The sequence below is a fragment of the Emydura macquarii genome, unplaced genomic scaffold (assembly GCF_026122565.2).
Source record: "Emydura macquarii macquarii isolate MOO-44397 ecotype Brisbane River unplaced genomic scaffold, CSIRO-AGI_Emac_v2 contig_2871, whole genome shotgun sequence".
Lineage (NCBI taxonomy): Eukaryota > Metazoa > Chordata > Testudines > Chelidae > Emydura > Emydura macquarii.
The window spans coordinates 265,954-288,305 of record NW_027133008.1 but is presented as its reverse complement, the minus strand read 5'-3'; the positions used below and the strand labels follow the sequence as shown (position 1 = coordinate 288,305).

At 51.6% G+C, this 22,352-nt stretch overlaps 2 protein-coding genes across 2 annotated transcripts in view; one reads left to right on the top strand and one right to left on the bottom strand.

Moving 5' to 3' along the window:
• Nucleotides 1-14,184, top strand: part of LOC137166540 (ephrin type-B receptor 5) — a 106,638-nt gene extending 92,454 nt beyond the window's left edge. Inside the window, exons 7-17 of the mRNA XM_067568311.1 lie at nt 940-1,064; nt 2,710-2,872; nt 3,731-3,845; nt 6,762-6,817; nt 6,934-7,053; nt 7,503-7,750; nt 9,803-10,018; nt 11,131-11,280; nt 11,417-11,610; nt 12,854-13,009; nt 13,231-14,184. Coding sequence (XP_067424412.1) covers nt 940-1,064; nt 2,710-2,872; nt 3,731-3,845; nt 6,762-6,817; nt 6,934-7,053; nt 7,503-7,750; nt 9,803-10,018; nt 11,131-11,280; nt 11,417-11,610; nt 12,854-13,009; nt 13,231-13,339 — 1,652 coding nt within the window. The 3' untranslated portion in view covers nt 13,340-14,184. The remainder of the gene's footprint in view (nt 1-939; nt 1,065-2,709; nt 2,873-3,730; nt 3,846-6,761; nt 6,818-6,933; nt 7,054-7,502; nt 7,751-9,802; nt 10,019-11,130; nt 11,281-11,416; nt 11,611-12,853; nt 13,010-13,230) is intronic.
• A 2,031-nt stretch (nt 14,185-16,215) lies between these two features.
• LOC137166536 (transient receptor potential cation channel subfamily V member 6-like) overlaps nt 16,216-22,352 on the bottom strand; it is a 55,259-nt gene continuing 49,122 nt past the window's right edge. The window contains exons 13-15 of the mRNA XM_067568307.1: nt 21,807-22,075; nt 21,231-21,337; nt 16,216-16,495 (exon numbers count right to left, since the gene is read on the bottom strand). Of these exons, the coding sequence (XP_067424408.1) occupies nt 16,216-16,495; nt 21,231-21,337; nt 21,807-22,075 (656 nt within the window). The remainder of the gene's footprint in view (nt 16,496-21,230; nt 21,338-21,806; nt 22,076-22,352) is intronic.

Sequence of the window (22,352 nt, the reverse complement as noted above, 5' to 3'; positions counted from 1 at the left end):
TTTACTGACCTGGGGCTGGATTGGAACCAGTGACCTAGGAAAGGCTCCCAACCCTGTCCTCAAATCGCCCGAGTCCTCAGCCTCCCTCAGCTCCTGGCTTGCAGCCAGTGACCGCGAGGTGAAAGGGAAAAGGAAATCTGCCCAGCAGCTCAAGATATCCAAGCCTGGTCCCCACGCTGCCTGGCTCTTATTTATGTGCACACGCTGCTGATTTGCACAGCTTTCCCCTTGCACCTCTAAGGAGCGTGTGATGTCACACAAGCAAGCGCCTGGGAAACCATGCTCCTAGGGAGGAGCAATAGATCTAGCATCATCATCCCCGCTTTATGGTCGCGGTGACAGAGGCACAGAGATGCTAAGTGACTTGCCCAAGGCAATACACTGTGCCAAGACCAGAGTAAAGGACTCTTATCCACTGGCCTACCCTCCCTTCCTGGAGTATAAATGACTATTCTCTTGTTGTGGGGAGAGGGGCACAGCACTTTGGGGAGGGTAGCATCAGTGGCACTGAACACTTGTGATCACGGAAGAGCCTCTGTCCTTTTATGTACGAGTGGCGGTCTTAACCCCAGTGTCCTGGCCAAATTCCACTTTGGGGCATTTCATTCGGCTGACCTGTAGCTCCTGTGCGCTGTCAAAGGGATGTGGGATTCTTCTTCACTTCTTGTCTTAATTTGTAGTGCCTGGTTGCTGTGCGCTGTTAACAAGCTGCCATATCCCACCCCAGAGGTGACTGCATTTCAGTGAAGAGTGGAATGGAATTGTCCCTGGATGCCTTTTGGTATTTTTTGTAATGCACTTTGGGATCCTTCATGATGAGACTCCAGAGAAAAATAAGGAGGGGCTGACTCCCACACTGTCACCTCAAATGAAATGATGTCTTCTGAATAAGCTTTTCCCCCTTGCAATCTCTCCCTCCTCCTTTCTCTCTTGTTGTAGTCCCCTCTGCAGTTCCTATGATGCATCAGGTGAGTCGCACCGCCAACAGCATCACGCTATCCTGGCCACAGCCAGACCAGCCCAATGGGGTCATCCTGGACTACCAGCTGCGTTATTTCGACAAGGTGAGTGAAAGGCAGTGGGAAACAGGCTGTCGTACAGCGAGCCGTAACAGGGGAACATGGAGGAGGGAGGGACAGGGTAGGGAAAGGGAAATCTCTCTAGATTGGGAATACAGCTGAGAAATGGGGTTAGCAAGAGGAGGGAGAGTAGCTTGAGTGTGGAGAAAGGGGAATCTGGCAAAAACTGGGAGTGGAAATATATTGTTCGTGCGGTATTTTCCCTTCTGTATGTCCCAGACTGATAGAACTGGATGATGTGGACCAGCGGAGGGGAGATCTCTAGCTGAGCTCCCCCCTAGATTAGATCTTTTGGAAGAGTATAGGGATGCCAGATGCAGAGATGATAGAAGGAACTGGAGTTCTAGAAGTGAGCTCTCATTTGGAGTTCTGTGTCCAGTAATGGTGAGGCTGCATTTGGAGTATTGCATCCAGTTTTGGTTCCTCCACTACAGGAAGGATGTGGACAAATTGGAGAGAGTCCAGTGGAGGGCAATAAAAATGATGAGGGGGCTGGAGCACAAGACTTATGAGGAGAGACAAGGGAACTGGGCGTATTTAGTCTGCAGAAGAGAAGAATGAGGGGGATTTGATAGCAGCCTTTAACTACCTGAAAGGGGGTTCCAGGGAGGATGGAGCTAGGCTGTTCTCAATGGTGGCAGATGACAGAACAAGGAGCAATGGTCTCAAGTTGCAATGGGGGAGGTCTAGGTTAGATATTAGGAGAAAGGTTTTTGCTAGGAGGGCAGTGAAGCACTGGAAGCACATTTTTACCATATAATTACAAAATAAACCAATTGGAATATAAATATTGTACTTACATTTCTAGATGTAGTATATAGAGCGGTATATACAAGTCATTTTATGACATTTTAGTTTGTACTGACTTCGCTAGTGCTTTTTATGTTAGCCTGTTGTAAAACTAGGCAAATATCTAGATGAGTTGATGTACCCCCTGGAAGACCTCCGGGTACCCCCAGGGGTACGTGTATCCCTGGTTGAGAACCACTGCATTACAGCATGGTAGATGGGATACAATAGTTATTCTCCACGCACCTGAGTCATGACTCCTCACTGGAGGTGGGTGGTTGCAGGATAAGGTGTCTAGAGGGGAATTCAAGCCATCTCCTGTTCCTCATCTCTGCTCTTCCACTGGAACAAATTTGCACGGTTGTACACAGCAGGCCCTTCCTCTCTCTGTAAGGGTGTCTTGTAAATGACGGTGCCAATTTCAGCAGGTTGTGCTGTGGAGCACCATCTGTGCTGTTGCGATGGATGCTGGGAAAGGAATGGCAGAGTTTGGTGGGCATAGGAAGCAATGTTCCAGGAGAAGTTGGGAGGTTATTGAGATGGCGAGCATCTCACCAGGGCCCCCGGGAAGATACAACACCCATCCATCTTCCAGCACCATGCACTCAGCTTCCTTACTCTTGCCCAAATAACACTTTTCCTTCCCCTTAGTACTCACACCCTTTAAGGTCAGGATTGAAGGCACTTGCAGAGCTGGGTGGGGAGCCCAGGCCTGGAATACGGGGGGAGGGGGTGGCTGCAGAGCAGGCCTGGGGGTATTGTGGGATTCGTTGCTGAAGAGTGTCATCTGTAGCTGGGGTCTCACATTTGCAATCTCCTCTGACTGGCCACTGAGTTACAGGCAGAAGATGAGGATAACTCATTCACCGTGACCAGTGAGACCAACATGGCCACCATCTCAAACCTGAGCCCAGGCAAGATCTATGCCTTCCAGGTGCGAGCCAGGACAGCTGTGGGCTACGGGCCATACAGTGGCAAGATGTATTTCCAGACCCTGCTGGGAGGTGAGTGATGTACTTGCATGCAGTGTCAAACTGGTACCTACACACCGCTCACACTCACACATGCCTGTACACATGCCTACTAGCTCATGCTCCCAAATCCCTTCTCTCTTGCACTCCTGTTCACATAATACACTCTTCTTCATGCTTCGATGCAGGCCGACCCAGGCACATTTGCATATCACACATCCATATGATCCCTCACACAAATGTCATGCACCTGCGTGCAACCTCGAGCGTGCCTGGTACTCTGCATACTCGGTCCCTTGCAGGCTTGTACACCTGCCCGTCAGGTGTGGAAGGTGTTAGCAGAGCTAGCTGTAGGGGAGCCCGGTACCACATCGCGCAGGGGCTGGCAGTTCATGCAGACAGGTCCCAGCTCAGTGCACTGCAATGGGCTCATGGAAAGCAGGCCCGAGAGCAACCGGATAAAACCTGCGTTTGGGCAGTTCCCCCTCCATTCCTGGAGGGAGCAGCGCATCACCTGTGACAGCTCTGGGCCTGCAGCAAAGGGGTTGGGTCAAGGTGACCTATTCAGACATCTCTCCTGTGAGCTGAAGGAGAGGGAGAGGCCCAAGGTGCCCGATGGATTACTCTCAGGGGGCTGCCCAGGAGTCAGCGGCTCCAGGTGAGCATGGAGCAGGGGAGGCAGAAGGGGATTGGAGGGGCGATGGGATTTTCAGGGGGAGGAGGGGAGGCATTGGAGGCAGAGATATTGAAGGGGGTAATGGAAGCCTTAACTGGAGGGTGGATGAGGCATCAGGGTTTGGCTGCGAGATCTAGGGGAGGCTGGAGTAGTTCTCTGGAGCCTGGGTGAACTGGTAGGAAGCTCTGACAGTCTGTGTGTCTTTCCCTTGCTAGGCGAGCGCTCGGAGATGGTTCAGGACCGGCTGCCACTTATCGTGGGCTCGGCACTCGGTGGTCTGGCCTTCTTGGTAATTGCCGCCATTGCCATCCTTGCCATCATCTTCAAGAGGTGAATTTCCTGCCCTCCTCGTGCCCAGCACCTGCACCCCAGACAGTGGAGCTTCCCCATCCCCGCCACCTAATTCCACCCTAGGAAAACCCAGTGGTACATTCACCCAAACCCCCATGAGCTCCCATCTTGCTCTGCATCTCCCTCAGGGGGACACTGCCCCATCGCTCCCAAAATTGAGGGCCCAATCCATTGAAAAAGCTCCCATTGACATCACTGGGAACTGGATGGGCCTCAAGGGAAAACAACAGGGAAACTTAAAACCAGTGACCACCAGCTGTTTGCATGCAGCACAGTAAGGATTGGACTTGTTGATTAAAATTTCAGGCCAGCAAACTCTAGGGAATGAAGAAATCTAGTGAATAAAAACTGATGGGAGGAAGTATTAAAATCCACTGATGTAGAAGATGCCTGGGGAGTCTGAAAATACCCTCTAATTAAGATCCTAGGAATAATAGCTTGTCTGAAAAACAAGAATACAAGGAGAGCAGCCCATGTGGCCTCAGGAAGGACTAGTTCAAATAGAGCAAGGTAGGTTTAAAGAAAGCACGGTAGAAAAAGGAAAGGCAAATAAACAAGAGCATAGACGGGCTTGCAAGGAAAAGAGAAGAGTAGCAAAAAACCAAAGCACAACAGAAAAACAAGAATATCCTGGCGTCTGACAGTCAACAATGTAGTCCTTTTGAAACCTAAAAACAAGAACCAGTCAGCATCCCTGTCCTCAAACTTGCCCCAGCTCTGAACTATGTCCCTTAGACTCTCTATCTGGGCTTCCCATGTCTGTGCCCCACCTGCTCCCTGCATTCTGCACAAAGGGACTTTTTAGCCTTTCCTCCCATGTATATGGAGTATAACTACGTAGCCTACTTTAGAAAGGAAAATCTAGGTTTTGGTTTTTGTTGCTCCTCTTTCCTTTTTTAATATTGTTTTCCTTTTTCATGTACATTTTTTCTTTTCTTTTTTTTTTTCCTGGGGAGGAAAGAATGAAAAAAAGACAAATGTTGTTATATTTCTCTTGTGGTCTCCTGTTGTAACTTTGGTCTGTTAAAATTATAATTTTATGTTACAGTTGGAAATTTGTGATATTATCTGCACAACTCAATAAAGCATTTTTATTTTTTTTTAACAAAAAGCAGAATGAATTAATACTAGCCAAAGCTGGGGTTGAGGAGGGGACAAAAAGGATTGTGTAAATACATCTGGGGAGAAGAAATGCCATAGATAACGAAGACCCACTTATCAGTGAGAGGCTGAAGTGAATGATGACACCAAATTGGTTCCCCCCTCAAGTCCTCTGGTAGCTCTCCTATTTCCCATGATTTTTCAAAAATAAGTTTATCTCAGTAACTTCCTTAAAACCTTACTTTGCATATTGACAAGGCAATATGTGTTAAAGTTTTCCACTGTAATATACATTTATAATGTATTTAAATTTTCTAAATATAAACCTGATCTTTTTAATAGCTATTTTTGTAAGGTCTTCATTATTTGCTAAATGTCCAAACTTAGTTTTCTTGTTGCAAGCATATTTAAAATAAAAAGCAAATGTGGTGCTCACCTTCAAAACTATAAAGAGCGGGGAATGATGCTGGCAGTTTTCATTCTGCAGGGCCAGTTTCTATCCAGGGTGAAATAATGTATTAGATCTTGAGAGAAAAATTACTTACTAAAGTTGTGAAGGTTTAACAGAATCCTGAGAAAAAAGCATCAACGTTTATGAATAATGTAGGATGCCACACAAGCCTGATGGTTGTTATTTTTCGATAGAATTACAGAATTAGTGGATGGTAGTTGTAGATATGTTGTACTCTAGACACTAGTAAAGGTATTAGATCCCGTGTTTCATGAAATCATATCTCAAATTCCAGTTAGATTGGACAGGAACAGTCATGTGGATTGAAAAGTGGCTGAAAACCTGTCACCAGAGGATAATGATAAGCAGAAAAGCATTGAGTTGTTGGGAATCTATGTATTGAGATGCCACAGGGCTTGGTTTGGAGCCTGGTCTTATTTAATCTGATCTAGAAGAAGTTGTCATATTAATGAAATACACAGACATACTAAACTGGAAGGAGCTGTGAATACCAGTGAGGACAGAGAATTAATATAAGAAGAAAAATAAGAAAACAAGCTGGAACTTGGAAAGCATATCTAGAATGGCTGGAGAAACATGACCTGAGTCACACATACTGAATGGAGGGAAGAAGCTTGCGAAGTTGTGCGAAGAAACCAGGGAGGCTGGAAATTAGATGCCTCTTTGCAATATGATATGATAGCAATAAAGATGGTTGTGATTTTGAGCTGTCTGCACAAAGGCATCATCACATCATGGAACAGGGAAGTCCTGTCTATACGATCTCTGTGTGTTCAGTTCGGGGTCCCATGCCACCAGAAAGATATGTCAGGGTGGGTGCAGCTCAGACAAGAGCAACAGAAATGATCAGGAGGGGCTGACTTATGGGGAAAGTTGAAAAGAAATCAATCTGTGTGGCTGGGGTAAATGACACTTAAGAGGAGAATAACATAGCTGAAGAGTGTAAAAATCACAGAAGGAAAGGAATTATTTAGGGTGGGACTAAGAGGAATACCTGTAGTGATGGGATGAAATTAACAAAGGGAAAGTTTAGCCTTCATATTGGGAAAACCTTCCCAGATAATTGTGTTCAGCTGTGGAATAATTTACCAGGGGAATGGTGAAAGTCCCAATCTTTGGCATGTTTCAAACTAGACTGGACACAGCAGTGGTAGATGTGCTGTAGGGAACAACTCTGCATTGGCCACCAGCAGCTGGTGGGAACCTTAATACGTCTCTTCCATCCCTCACGTCTGTGCTTCTTTGACTCTGACCTCACACTGGGGAGCCTGGGAGACCATCTCCTGCCTGCTTTGATTTCCCCTTTTCTTTGTGTCCCACAGTAAGAGGCGAGAGACCCCATATACAGACCGCCTGCAGCAGTACATCAGCACGCGGGGTAAGTGTTCGCCAGGGACAGGCGGCAGGGGGAGTCTCTTCAGCGCTCACTCACATCTCTTCCTTCTGGGGCTTGGCTCTGCTCAAGGTTGGGATTCCTCTTCTCCTTCCTCGCAGGGCTTGGGGTGAAATATTACATTGACCCGTCGACGTACGAGGACCCCAATGAAGCTATTCGGGAGTTTGCCAAGGAGATCGATGTGTCCTTTGTCAAGATTGAGGAGGTCATTGGATCAGGTAATGCAGGGGGAATGGCAAGCCCTGCTCTTCGGCCCAGAGCTCTACAAATCCTGATGTGATCCAGTCCTGACCCACGGCGCTGCCAGTCCCCATTGAGAACCAAACCCTGCCCTGCTTGCTGGAACACGGTCACGCATCCTGACCGGAATCCACTTAATCTTAAGCCCTAGCTTGGTCCAAAGCTGTGTCTAAGGCGGCATTGGAAAGCCCATCCCCAGGTCCTTGTTTGACCTCCCCTCCCCCCTCCCCCGTTTCAAACAGTAATACGCGTCCTGATTCAAACCTGAGCTTTGATCATGAACTTTGTCCTAACCCAAATCCTAACCGCTATCCTGGTCCTTAGGCTCTTCCACTTTAGGCTGTTTATCCACCCTCCCCCAGGCCCGGCACCAGGATCCCATGCTGCCCCGCCTCATGCTAGCTGTGTTTTCCCCCTCCCCTGGCAGGAGAGTTTGGAGAGGTGTGCTTCGGGCGCCTGAAGCCCCCGGGGAAGCGGGAGTATACAGTGGCCATCAAGACTCTGAAGTCCGGTTACACAGATGAGCAGCGGCGGGAATTCCTGAGCGAGGCCAGCATCATGGGGCAGTTTGAGCACCCCAATGTCATCCGCCTGGAGGGCGTGGTCACCAAGAGCCGGCCCGTCATGATCGTCACGGAGTTCATGGAGAATGGCTCACTGGATTCCTTCCTCAGGGTACCCCAAGCTGGACTCCCCTCCACCCGCCCCCACTTCTTTGTGTGTCACTGTCAGCTCCATCATTTAGAATCACAGAATAGTAGAGTTGGAAGGGACCTCAGGAGGTCATCTAGTCCATCCCCCTGCTCAAAGCAGGACTAACCTCAGCTATATCATCCCAGCCAGGGCTTTGTCAAGCCTCAGCTTAAAAACCTCTAAAGCTGGAGATTCCACCACCTCCCTAGGTAACCCATTCCAGTGCTTCACCACCCTCCTAGTGAAAAAAATTTTCCTAATGTCCAACCTAGACCTCCCGCCCTGCAACTTGAGACTGTTGCTCCTTGTTCTGTCATCTGCCACCACCGAGAACAGCCTAGCTCCATCCTCCCTGGAACCCCCTTTCAGGTAGTTAAAGGCTGCTATCAAATCCCCCTCATTCTTCTCTTCTGCAGACTAAACAAGCCCAGTTTCCTTAGCCTCTCCTCATAAGTCCTGTGCTCCAGCCCCTAATCATTTTTGTTGCCCTCCGCTGGACTCTCTCCAACTTCTCCACATCCTTTTTGTAGTGGGGGGCCCAAAACTGGACACAATATTCTAAATGCGGCCTCACCAATGCCGAATAGAGGGGAATAATCACTTCCCGTGACCTGCTGGCAATGCCCCTCCTAATGCAGCCCAATATGCCATTAGCCTTCTTGACAACCAGGGCACACTGCTGACTCATATCCAGCTTCTTATCCACTTTTACCCCCAGGTCCTTTTCTGCAGAACTGCTGCCTACCTCATCGGTCCCCAGTCTGTAGCTGTGCATGGGATTCTTCCTTCCTAAGTGGAGGACTCTGCACTTTTCTTTGTTGAACCTCATTAGATTTCTTTTGGCCCAATCCTCCAGTTTGTTTCGGTCCTTCTGTATCCTATCCCTACCTTCCAGTGTATCTGCCACTCCCCCCAGCTTAGTGTCATCCACAAACTTGCTGAGGGTGCAATCTACCCCATCCTCCAGATCATTGATGAAGATGTTGAACAAAACCGGCCCCAGGACCGACCCCTGGGGCACTCCGCTTGTGACCGGTTGCCAGCTAGACATTTAATCGCTCCAGCCTCGTCCTCTCTGTGTCTGTCACATCTCAAGGCCAGTTCCCTGGAGGTGTGATGGAGACAGTGGTGAAACACTGAATGGGGCCACTGTGATGAGAATCTTTCATCACTAGCCAGGTTATCCAGCGGGTGATGGGCAGATTGTTCCACAGACCAATATGACCTCACCAATAAGAAATATCTCCTGAGATCCAGGCTAGAATGGTCCACGCTGCTCACAGTCCTGCAGTTACTCCTAATTCGATCCCCCCAGAGTCCCTTAGGTATGTGGGTTTCTAGCTGTGTATCATGGAACACTTTTAGGTGGTCCGTGGAGCCCGTGTTATCAGAATGGAGCTCCTGCCTTCAAACAATAAAGCGTCCTGCTCGTTAGAGTCTATTTCAGGGCTCTTAGGATTTCCAGAGGTTTTCAACTAAACTAAAACAGAACTGAAGATGAACTTCTCTGCTCCTTGTGTAGCTGCTTCACTTCTTTCTTGACCAGCTGTTTCTTTACTGTTAATTCAGCCATGGCCAGATTTGCAGATGACTCTGAAATGGGAAGGGTATACAGCACATAGAGCCAAACAGGAGAGCTGAAAGATCAGAACAGAGGGGGCTGCAGGTCGCTCTTTCATCCTGTAACCAAGTCGTCCAGCTGCTACAGCGGGGATGAAGGGTCAGGAGTCAGAGGCGAGCAGGGGAAGTGTCCACAAGATGAGATCTACCTTCAGCAGCGGGTCTCCAATATGAAACTGTTCGGGATCCCTTGCCCTAAACATCCCCTCTCCTTCCTTGGTGTTTACACTCATATGGCGCCTGTGGGTGGTTCTGTCTCTCCCAAATTTGGCTGAACTTAGCTACATTTAACTCTTTTAACTGACTTCATAACACTCCTGCTCCAATCCCGCTCTCATTGTTGCTCTTCTCTGCTGTCTAATTCCCGTGTCTACCAAAGCCTAAGTCTTTTGGGTGTGTCTCTCCCGTCCGCAGCAGAGGGAAGGGCAGTTCAGCGTGCTGCAGCTGGTGGGGATGCAGCGGGGGATCGCAGCTGGCATGCGTTACCTCTCGGACATGAACTACGTGCATCGTGACCTGGCTGCCCGTAACATCCTGGTCAACGGCAATCTGGTGTGCAAGGTGTCTGACTTTGGTTTGTCCCGCTTCCTGGAAGATGATGCCTCAAACCCCACCTATACTGGAGCCCTGGTGAGTTACTGGTGGGGAAACTGGCCTGGTTACTGGTGTTCTGCACAGGCCTGGCTTGCACTCACTATTAGTTCTTTATACACGTCATGCGTGTGCTCCTCTTACCCATCGAATGGGCAGTAGCTTGGGGACGGGATACCAGGCGTAGGGTATGGCACCGTCCACCGCTTCCAGCTTAGCCTGAGATTGGGAGTGCGGCACAGAGCCTTTCCTCCTGCGGTCATCAGTTCCAACCCAGCCCCAGACCCAGCATGACTGGCAGCTGCAGCCATCTGTTCACCTGTGCAGAACGGGCTGTGAGCTCGGCCAGTGCCATGCGGGGTAAGGTTCACGTTACAAACCTCATCAACGACCATAGGCATCAGTTTGCTTCTGTGCTGGCCGGCTCAGCAGAGAGGCTGAGACCCGAGGAGCCACCGAGACTGAACTCCTCTCCTGCCCCACTCTTTGCGAACCAGGGGGGTGGCACCTGCCCGGAAACCTTTCCAAAGCAGCCTGCGTCTGTAGTGCTCAGACACTCCCTGCAAGAGAGTGGACCCGGGGGAAGGGGCTGCACCGGGTGTGCTGCGTGCAGGGCTCAGCGGAGGATCCACTAGCTGGGTGGTGAGATGGGGATCGCATTAGTGTACTTTGAGTAAGAGCTGAGTGGGTTTGAATCTTTCGTCAGGAGCGAGGGCTCTGCCGTTGGGGAGAGTCAGATCAGAAGAGGCAGGGATGAGACGCCGCAAAGCAGGTACAGTTGTGCCTGGTGCTGGACGCTGGGGTTTTCAAAGGAGTCTAAGGACACCGACTCCTACTGATGTTCAATAGGATTTGGCACCTTAGACCCCAGTGAAAAATCCACCCTTAAGGGTTAAACTCCATTAGATAATTGGATTTGCAGCAATCAAAGGTCGGCTTCTGCTCCCATCGGTGCCCCTGGGACAAGGTGGGGACCTGATCATGACTTTAATTGAACCCCAAAACCACCAACAAAATACCATTGTTCTGCACTGGCAGCACGTGCTGGGGGCTGGGGGCTGGTCTCAGCCGTTCAGTAAAGTCTGTTCCTTGGATTCTCCATGCCTCACAAGCGGCTCTGCTTGCTCCATCTCTCTCCCTCTGCTCTGCAGGGCGGCAAGATCCCCATCCGCTGGACGGCTCCTGAAGCGATCCAGTACCGCAAGTTCACATCCTCCAGCGATGTCTGGAGCTATGGCATTGTCATGTGGGAGGTGATGTCGTATGGCGAGCGGCCCTACTGGGACATGTCTAATCAGGATGTAAGTTCTGGTTGGGCAGGCGTGTGTGTGTCTGTCTCTCTGCTCTCACTGATGGCGGAACAGGCCCATGTATATCTCAATGGCTGAAGCCAGCATTTCCCAGCTCTTCTCCTGGCATGTTTCTCCTTTGCTGCAGGTAATCAATGCTATTGACCAGGACTATCGCCTGCCACCGCCCCCAGACTGCCCTACGGTCTTGCACCTGCTCATGCTTGACTGCTGGCAGAAAGAACGGGTCCAGAGGCCCAAATTCGAGCAGATAGTCAATGCTTTGGACAAGATGATCCGCAAGCCGTCCGCGCTCAAAGCCACTGGCACAGGGAGCGGCAGGTGAGATGGGCCATGGCAGAAGGCAGGTGGGGTGGGGCTGAGGTTCTGGGCTGGGCCCGTGAACAGAAGGATAGGGTGAGATCCGAGACTGTGTGTGTGTCTGTGTGCGTGACGATGGGACCAGAGCCTCATGCACTTTACAGCTAGGATTAGGGGTGATCTTGGTGATGGAGCTGTGGGGGCTAAATGTGAAGGGAGGAATCGCGGCAGAGGGGCAGCTAATGTTGGGTGAACAGGAAGTGGGGAACCATACAGATGAAGGGAGGGGAATGTCTGGGGGTGGGTCCAGATGGGGTTAGGAGGAAGGAGGACCTGATCTGTGCAGAAAAGGGAATCTTGACTTACATCTGGAATTAGAAATGTGTCTTGCAGCCGATATTTTCCCATCTGCATTTCCCAGCCTGCTGGAACCGGATGCAGGAGGTCAGCAGAGGGGCTGTCTCTGGGGTAGATGCAGCCAGGATTAGATGGCTCCAGAGTGGATGATGGAAACAGGTCCTGCTGGCCTGGCGGGATTTTCCCGTGGGTATAAAACCTCGGCCCAGCACAGCACAGTGCAAGGCTGGGGGAGGGGAGGGGAGGAGTGCGTGCTTGTGCACAGTTTATTAAACACCCATCTAGAAAGAGACTTTTAGCCTGGGGCCAAATGCAAAAGGCAGGAAAAGCAGCAAATGTCATTGATAAACGGCGCTGTCTTTGGCGGCTGCTTCGTCTCGTTCACTTTGAGGAAGGCAAGTGTGGGAGCCTGTACGCGCCAGGCTGTGTGCGTGAGGTAACTGGCAGCTGGCTGCCCTAAAGGAGAGCGAGCCCACAGCGGGGGAGACGCTTCACCAGCCCCATCTCCCTGCTCTTGGAAAGCCTCCCCGCCGCCAAAGGATCTCCACCCCACCAGGGAGGCAAGGTCCAGCAAGTGCCGGTGGGTCTGGGCCTATAGGGGCTGCTTGTCCAGAAGGATCCACGCTGGAGCGTGACTGGGAGGGAGCCGTCAGCTGTGTAGCAGGGGAGTTGGGCTGGGTGCTTTTAAGGGAAACGGGGGATGCTGGAAAGAAGGAGCCCAGGCACCAGGCAGGAGCTTGTGGAGGTGCTGGGGCATGGTGGGGGAATATTAGTGCCCATCCTTGTTCCATGCTGCTCTGGTGTTGTCCCCCTTCCTCCCGGCTCTCCTGCAGACTGAGCGTTGTAACTGGCTGCTTGGCGCTGGTCATGTGAACTCTCAGCACTTACCTTCCCGCTTCCTTTGCAGACCCTCCCAGCCCCTGCTGAGCAACTCACCCCCCGACTTCCCCTCCCTCACCAGTGCCCACGACTGGCTGGATGCCATCAAGATGGGCCGCTACAAGGAGAATTTTGACCAGGCCGGGTTGACCGCCTTCGACGTCATCTCACGTATGACGCTGGAGTAAGTAAAGTGGGGATGGAGCAGAGGACACTGGGAGCTGAGTGTCAGCACCGTGGGTACTAACCAGGTTGGCTGTGGACATAATTTGTGGCATGGTTGGCTCTAACCATGGTTTGAGTTACGACTGGGTGACAGTGAAGACAGGGCCAAGTGACACAGAGGAGGTGGGGACAGATCAGAACAGAAGCCCCATCTTCACCGTGCCCCCCTTTCTCTTACAGAGATATCCAGCGCATCGGGATCACCCTGGTTGGTCACCAGAAGAAGATTCTCAACAGCATCCAGCTCATGCGAGTTCATCTGAACCAGCTCGAGCCGGTTGAGGTCTGAGGTGTAGACTGGCCCCCCCACCTCCGAGCTGCAGGAAGGGAGTCAGAGAGATTGTCACTGTCAATGGGAGCAGGCAAGGCGATCCCAAGAGACGTCACGCAGCGGGACAGTGGGCATGAAATGTCCCACGCCACCAAGCCAGACTCCTGCAGTGCCCTGACTGCAACACTGCCGCACTTGTGCCGTTCACACGCGGGTGATTTGGAATGTGGGGGAAGGACTGGGGGGAGGGGAAGCTACTCTAACGTGGGTAGGAGCTGAAAGATGGTTTGGAAAGATCAGACACACCTTCTGCCCCTTCTCTTCCAGCAGCTGGGATCAACATCGTGACAAAGCTGTCACTGGACAGCATCTGCGGCTGGGAGCCCATGGAAGCCGCACAGACTTTTTTCGCCCTGAATCAGGCAAAATAAAGGCAGCAGAAAGTTACATTTTTTTTCTAAAAGAAAGTAGTCCAGGTGTGTGAGGTTCTTTCTCAGGCCCTGTGGAGCTGGGGCAGGCCTGCCACCTGCCATTCCCAGCTTGGTGGGAGCCGGGGCTCCCAGGGGGGACGCACTGTGTGACGAGAGATGGGGCGAATGACCTGGTTACTGCTGGGCTGGCCTGTTCCTGGGAAGGTAAAAGGGGCTCAGAGTTCCACACCGCTTGGTGGCAGGCAACGGTGGTCCTTGAGTCTGCACCATGATGTCAGGGGCGAGGAGGGGAACAGAGTCACGGCTGCTTGGTGCTGGGAAGGGAAGCAGAAGGTCTTTCGAGTCACACTGCTCCATTTCCCAAGTTGGGAGGGCGTGGCTGAGCAGAGATTTCTGGGTGCCACCCTGCTGTGCTGTGACCGTTCGCGGGGGGAGCAGAGGACTCTGGTTCTAGAGATCCCAGAGGAAGGGAGGGGAGCAGAGCCTTTAGGTTCTGGCTAACAGATGGTTCTGGTTCCATCCCGGTCCCTGTTGGGAAGGGGAGACGTAGGTTCCGATGCCACACCACTTAGTGTCCAAGAGGAGCAGGGGCTTGCGAGGCCCTTCCCACTCCACTGTGGGCAGCGGGGAAGGCAGCAGAGTGATCTTGACCTCTGCTACTGGAGCAGACGGTGGCTTTGCCGACTCCAGCTGGCCCCCAGAGCAGAGGAGAACATGAAATAAAACACAGAACAAAGACGTGGGGTGTGCGGAGGATTTTACTGGGCGGTAATTGAATGCAAGCAGGCCCTTAGATCACCATGGATTTACATACACATCTAGCACCTTTCATAAGCCCCCAGCAGGAAGGGACCAACCAAGATCAATCAGACGTGACCCACAACCAGAGGCGGTGACCAATCTCAACCAATCATAGCTCTGATCTTCAAACAGGTGGGAAAGGCCTGCTCCTGGGACCCGCCATAAAGTGCATTACCTGGCAGTAAAACAAAGTCACTCCAGCCTGACGAAGTCCAGTGGAGACGCGCTGTGTGCGGTGCATCCCCGTGGATGGGCTAGTACCTGCCCACTGACACATCCTCACCCGGGGGAGGGGCAGGGCCTGTAGGAGCCGACAGAAGACGTGCGGGCTGCTGCATGGCTCGTTACTAAAGGTGAAGCTGAGCTGAGCCCGGATTGCGGCAGGGACGGGCGAGCGCTCACAGCCTACACGGCCCCACCACCCTCTACACGAGCTATGGCTGACAGCTGGGCAGAACACCTCAGTGGCCCGTATACCTACAGGTCTTCTGCGGTGCTGCTGCAGGATGAGCTGTCCAGCCCCATCCATACCCCTCTGCTAGCTCCCTGCAGCATATCGCCCAGTCTGCAGCAAACCACTCCCGAACGCCCAGCCTGGGGCGGGGGGTGGGGGTTTAAAAGGCAGGGCTGGTGCAGACATTAATCCCCTACTCAGCCAAGCAGTTGAGGGTGGGGCAGATGCCCATTGCGTTACAGGTAACAACCAGCCTCGCAGCCAGACTCAGACCGGGCGGGGGGGCGGGAATGCTTTCAAAGGGGGCGGGCGACATTGCGCCATGTAACATTCACAGGTCAGCCCCTCCAGTGCACAGACGTAGTGAAATGTATGAATGTAGCTTTGTCGGGAAGGCGGGCGAGAAACGCGCTCATTCAACTGTAAATAGCGCTAAATACAAAGACAAGCCAGGGGCTTTTTGACCTTGGGGGGAGGGGAGGGGAAGGGAAGGGGACCAGAAATTCACAGCAGCACAAAGACAGTGTAAGGACAAAGAAGCATCAGCGCTGGCCCCAGTCAGCAAGGCCATGCCGCGCAAATACCTGTGCTGTTGCTCTCCTAGGAGCGTAGGGTGGCAGGGACCGCAGGAGGGCAGCTAGTCCAACCCCCTGCTCCCAGTGTCTCTGGCAGTTCAGAGAGTTACCTACGTGTGACATGCTACGTTTGCCAGTCAATCTACACCAGCTGAGACCAAACGAGCACCTGCAGCGGCAACAACACAGGCGTCACCATGAGCTGCTAAGGAGACGCTCCGGTCTCTAGCACGGCCACAGTAGCAGACTCCTCTGTCACAGGCCTCCGCTCGAGGGCACTGGTACACATTTGCACTAGTGAATGTATCTGAGCACTACTGCCATCTGTGCAGGGAATCACACACCCTTCCCCTTGAATGGTCCAGGTTGGTGGGGAAGGAGTGAGTGATCCAGTTCAAATCCCAATGGCCGTGGCTGGGCTGGTGGGAACGTGCACTGTCATGCGTCAGGGAGTGTTCTTCCATGTGCGACACCTTACACGCCCCGGGCACTCCATTTAGCCCAACGGCGAGCTGCTGTGGAGTGAGCTGTTCATACGGGAGTGCAGGCAATAGGGCCAAGATGTGCAGCTCAGCCTCTTCCCCTGGCAGGACAGCGGGATCCCTCGCTGAAAGGAGGCAGACGAGGCAGCACTCAGACTTGGTAGATCTCTTCCTCCTCGTCCACGGCAAGGTTGACATGGCCCTGCAGCTGGGCTAGTGTGCTGTGTCGCACGATGTCCCAGCCGCGCTGCGAGCTCGTCCGGGACGGGCTTGGCGACACAACTGGAGTGCAGCGCGGGCTCTTCTTCCTGTTCTCCTCCAGCTCCTGGTTGGTTTGCGAGTCCTTGTTGACGTCTTCTGTGGCTGGGGGCTTAAAAGCCGCCATGTAACAGTGCATCTTGTGCTGCCTGCCTTCACATCGGTCTTCCACCCTGTGTGCAGGATGAGAACAAAGCCAGTCAAGCCCAGCGTGCTAGGCATACCTACATCGCACACTTTTCAGGCCCAGGCCAAAGCAGAAGCCCCACCAACTAGCCCTCTCCTACCAATGCACTGTCCCCCACTCCCCGAAAGAGCTACACTACAGTATGTCAGAGACCTGCGCCACGGGAGAAACCAGGTGGGGCGCTGCTCTACACACTGCTTACATGATGCTCTCTCGCTCAGCCAGCAGTGGGACCGGGCACAGAGAGGTAGCCCTCCATGCTCCACCGCTCCTGCAGCAGCTGCAGCTGTATGAGTGGAAGGGAAAGCAAATTATTGCCTGATTTCACGCCATCTGGTGCTTTTATTACACCATGCATGTCACCCATGGACCTCATTTGCACAAGATCTCGCTGAGGCCAAGAACATAGAAGGCTTCAGGAAAGTATTAGGCATTTCTGTGAGTAAGGAAAACAGTCAGAGTTACATTAGCCAGGATACAATACTATGAGGGTTATAAAGCCCTGCTGCTTCGGAGAACAAGCCAAATTCCAGCAAGCTGGTACAAGGAAGGAACGTCCCCTACGGGGCAGCTATTTCATAATTACCCATGCTGGGGTTCCTCACACCTGCCTTTGAGGTTCCTGTGACTAGGCACCATCAGAGACCGGATACTAGATTAGCTGGACCTGTGCCAGCATGGCAATTCCTGGATCCTACTGCCGTAAAGCAGATCAGGCAGCAAGTTCTCCCCCCCCCCTCCTCGGGTCCTTCTGCCGACACAGATCGTGAGTCCGGCGTTACCAGGCTGTGCACCCACTGCCTCACCCAAGCAATGGTTTGTTTATGTCGAAGGCAAGGCCCTGCCCGGGAGCATTCTAAGGCGAAGAGCCACGCTAGGCTTTTGTAGCTGTTCCTGGGGCGGGGTGAAGGAAGGAGGTGGTAATCTGAGCTGTGCAGACCTTGTTCACTCTCCATTTGCAAACCCAAATGGGTTTGGGCAAATGGCAGAGTCTGCAGCCTTAATGGAACCCCCAGGGGCCTCTTTGGTATTTAAATGTAATCATGCAGTGTTAGTATACGATGGCAGCTCTGCGTTCGGGATCAGTTAGTGTCTGCACACATTTTGCTAGGAGCATCCCCTCTTCATGACCCAGTAGACCTCTGCCAGATGCAGGGTCACAGAGAGCCTGTCTGTGCCTTCCCCCAGACATCTCTAGTGCTCAGGAAAGAAAGGAGCGGCTGTAGCTACCTGAATCCCACGCCATGAGTTCCGCTGAGCTGCAGGACATTGCTCTGGGGCATGGATGGAGTTGAAGCGAAGCACCAAGGAGTCTAACACTAATTGACGGATGGGCATGGAGTTCCCTTCACTGTTACAGCTCTCTTTGATCATGGCTTCCGGTCAAGGAGTCGGATTCAGACCCGCTGTACGCTGGTAACCTGTTTATTGGTTTCAGTAGCACAACACTTCTAGTAGAGCTGAAGTCATCGCTGCCTTTGGCATTCTCTGGGCTTGTCTTCACAGCGCATTTTGCTTGCCTTAAGTAGGCTGGAATTACTGCACTCCAGATTGCTGGGCTCCTGTGAGAGCGAGCACCCAGGCACCGCTGGCGTTAGACAGCCCGGTTGGATTGGTAGCATGGAGTGACAGCCCTAGCGTCAGCATCACTCGCGCTTCAACCCAGCCCTACAATGGCCCAGCTAGCACCAGGTTAATTTAACTTGAGCTACAGATTTTTGTGGGGGCGGGGGGTTAAGAAGCATTAACTGTGATGTGAAGACACACCCTTGGTCTCTGTAGGCACCATCACTGTCTACTGTCTAGACCGTTATGGGATCTCAATGGGATTAAATGCTGCACAACCTTATCCTTGCGCACACAAATGGAGCTAAACTTAAAGCAAGGCTTTGGGTCTGGCAAGAACTGGCCCTTCCCTGGAGGGGAATACCAGCCAGGGTCTGAGGGAGGGGAGCTCTGAGCCATGCACGCAGATGTGTGCAGGATGTATCCAGCACGGCCCATTTCCCTTGATTGTAGAGCGCTCTAGGAACTGATGGACTGCCATTGACGGACAGCCCAGCAGAGCAAGACTAGCAGTCATGCAGCATAATCCTTCCTGCTCCAGCCCTGCATTGAAGAAATAGCCCAGCACCTCCCTGCAGATTTTACACTACGCTCCAGCACTCAGGGGGTCACAGTGCTCTGAGCATGAAGCTGTTCTGCTTCAGTGTCACTTGAATTGCTGCATGGAGCTGATGTGAGATCTCTGTGCCCGTTTCTCCAGGCCATGCCCTTGCAGCTCTTGGACCATAGTGGGAAATTACACCCCCTTGTGCTCTGCTGCATGAAGTGCAAAGGGGCGGGTGCTAGACGTGTACTGGAAAAGCCCAAAGGCCCAGCTATTGCACATCTCTTTTCTGACAGCTGCCAATGCTGGACGCTACAAGAGGACGGAGCTGACCAGTGTTCTGAGGGGGATTTCTTCCCGACTTGCCCAACTGCTGATCAGCTCATTCCCAATATGAGCCTTTCCCTAAATAATCTAACCACAGATACTGCCCCTGTACTGCCCGCCACTCTGGCACTTGTGCAGGGCAGTCTGGGGTGAGCCCAGTGTCAGCAACTGGAACCCCGTTGCTAGTCATCTTGACAGAGCAGTTCCACTCGGAAAGCGACTCTGTTGCATCGTGCGCTCGGTTTACAAGCAAGGGGATGTTTGTTTGTTTCTGACGTTCAAGCTCAGCCTAAAATCTAAGGGCCAGATTCTTCAGGTACCTAAAGCTGCAGGTAACGTCAAGTGCATCATTTTCAGCACTCGGCACGTAGGCTCTCTCGAAAATCCCACTAGGCCCGTACCTGCATCGTTAGGCCCCTAATACATGGAAACGTCTGGCCCTGGGAGCCAAGCTGGGCTCTTTCCAGCTCACACATCGACACCTGGAATAAAGGTGCTGCGGGTCACATTAAGCTGTTAGTGTTACCTGGGCAACTCGCCTGTCCTCACGCTATATTTCTGGTGTCATCTGTGCAGCCCTATTGACATCAGTAGGTTTGCACAGGTGTAACAGATTGACACTTAATGACCAATTCTGTTGCTGCTGCACAAGAAGGAATAAGTTCAATTCCCTCTCGCTGAGCTGTGCTGGCTCTGCAGACAAACAGGAGTAAAAAGCAATGAAAACTTATTTTAGCCATAAAGTCAGCAGATCTGAGCGACACCAGATATGCTGAGTGATAAAGGTCATTTTCACATAGCTACTTTTCAGAGCAGAACCTTCACTTTAATGTTGTCTTATCAAAAGAACCTTAATTATAATGGGTGCATAATAGCTTCTGCAATAATTAAAGTTGCAAAACTGTTGCCATTATAACCTGCTGCTTTCACACGCTCATAAATTTCCAAAATGATTCACCTTCAGGGCTGCTGTAATTTTCCAAGCGTAGACTCTGTGTGATGGGATTCTGTTGTTTTTTTTTGTTTTGTTTTGGAAAGGTAGAACAAAATCCCTTCAGCTGTTTTCAAATTCAGCTAGGATGAAAAAACACCTCCAACAACTTGCTTTCCTCTCTCCCGCCTTTAAAAGAAGCCCGACACATGATTGTCTTTAGAGAGAACTTCAGCAAAAATAGCAGTGGTCTGAACTTGGCCTGGATGGAGTCTGCACTGAGAACTAGTGTTTTTACTTATTTGGAAAAATATCAATTTTAATTAACCAAAGAATATGGCTGTTTCCAAACTGTATCCAACACCCAGTAGAAAGTAATCAAGTAAACACGGGGCGGGTTTGATACAGAGAACTATATATTATTAATGAACACAATGTAAAGACGGTGTGAAAACTATCAAATACACCCAGTAGTAAATTAGGTGCCAGCTTAGAGATGCACCATGAGCAACTTCTTAACTGTGTACATGTGGAAACTTGCACATTGAAAGTGTTTCTCATTTGAACTGCTGATCAAATGTCCGTCAAACTTGAGTTGTATGTTAATTCCCAGGGAGATCTAAACATGGAGTTAACATGAAAGACACTTGGTTTGGTAGTTTTAAAGCTTCAGAAGGTGTCAGGGAACCCTGAGTCCACTCTCCCCTCCCCCTCACTCCGAGTACACACTGGTACAGGCATGGGTTCAGTATTACAGAGGCCTGTGAGCCCCTTTCCTCTTGGAAGGGGTCTGTGAGTAGGGAATGTCCTTTGCATATAGATAATGGGGACACAATGGCCAGATCCTCAGGATATTTAGCTGCCTAACTCCAAACCAAATTGGCTAATTTTTTGCATTCGATATCTACAAGCATTTGAAAGGTGTAAGCTCCAAGGAGGAAGGGGATTGGCTAATGGTTCAGGGGTAGGGCACAATTGGAGTGCATGAGAAGGAAGTGAGCAAAATGGGACAGTGAAGGCTGTGTATCAGGAAGAGAGGATCTGTTAGGCTCTGACTATGCTGGGAGCTTTTATTGCTTGAGTCATTGAGAAGCTGGTCTGCACAACAATGGAAGATAGATGGGAGCTGAACTAGGGTGAGTCCACCGGCCTTTTCCATCTCCGATTCCTATAACTCTCCCATGGGTCATGCCCCTGTCAGAGCCCAGCCCATTTCCACATGAAATGGCTCCCTTTCATAAGGGGCTGCATGGTCAGAACAGGGCAGTTTAACACTATCTTCCTCCCCGACAGGTTTGCACAAGAAAATCCAGCATGTTCAGTCGCTATGTGGGCAAGCCCAATAGAACTCACCTGAGGTACCACCGGTCCCCCAACCCGTACTCCTGCCCACAGATCCCAGAGCGAGGCCAGAGACATTGTGGGAGTTTCCGTTCCAGCATGACTGTAGTGGCAACAACCTTAAAAACACACAGAAAAAGTGATGGCAAGAAAACAAGGGGTGCAGAGACAGGGGAAGCGGGTAGAACAAGCAGCAGGAGCTCATGGGGGCGTAGGTGGAGTCTACAGTTCTCATAGACGCATATCAGTGAAACAGCTACGCACATACCTACACAGCCCTCCTCTGCGGGGAGTCCTAGGCTGAAATAAATTCCTGTTCCATGTTTCCTCATTCTTGGATCTGCACCTCCAAATACACACACACGCGCGCACACACGCGCATACACACACGTCTCCCACTGCCAAGAACTCAACCTTCCCCATATGGGAAGAACTCGCAAGTCCCCTCAGGTGTGGAAGGAATTCAGGCTCTGCGGTCATCACTACGCACATGGGAGCCCCCGACCCGGCCCTCTCCTAGGCTCAGAGTGCACCTGACCATTAAGCCCCTTCACGACTATGAGCCATGTGGCGGGGCAGCGCCCTCACCTGCGCTCTCCAAAGCTCGTCCCGCTCGTGGGCCACCCGCCAGTGGGTGTCGCCCATCATGGCGATGAGCAGGTTGAGCATGAGGAGGGTGGCGATGACGGCGAAGGCGGAGTAGGTGATGCCGTACATGAAGGGCAGGTCCACTTCATAGTTGGCGGGCCCATCAATGATGGTGAGGAAGAGCTCGAAGGTGCTGAAGAGAGCCATGGGGTAGCTATAGAAGTGGCCCAGCTCATCGGGGTTTTCAGTCTGGAAGATGACGTAAAAAGCTAGCATGGAGAGGAAGAGGAGGAAAAATGAGAGAGGAAACCTCTGCGCTGTCCCTGCTCTGCCTTGCACGATCCGACCATCTGCCTGAAGCAACAGCACCAGTGTTAGATTTCAGCTCAGGGCAGCCATGCAGCCCAGATGCCATCAGACAGCCCCAATTTCCAGGGGGCCCTGCCTGTGTCTCAGAGTTCACAGGATACACAAGAGGCCTGAATGCAATTTGGGGTTCATGTCATTTAATCATAAGAGGAGAACACTACGTCCTCACTTCACGTG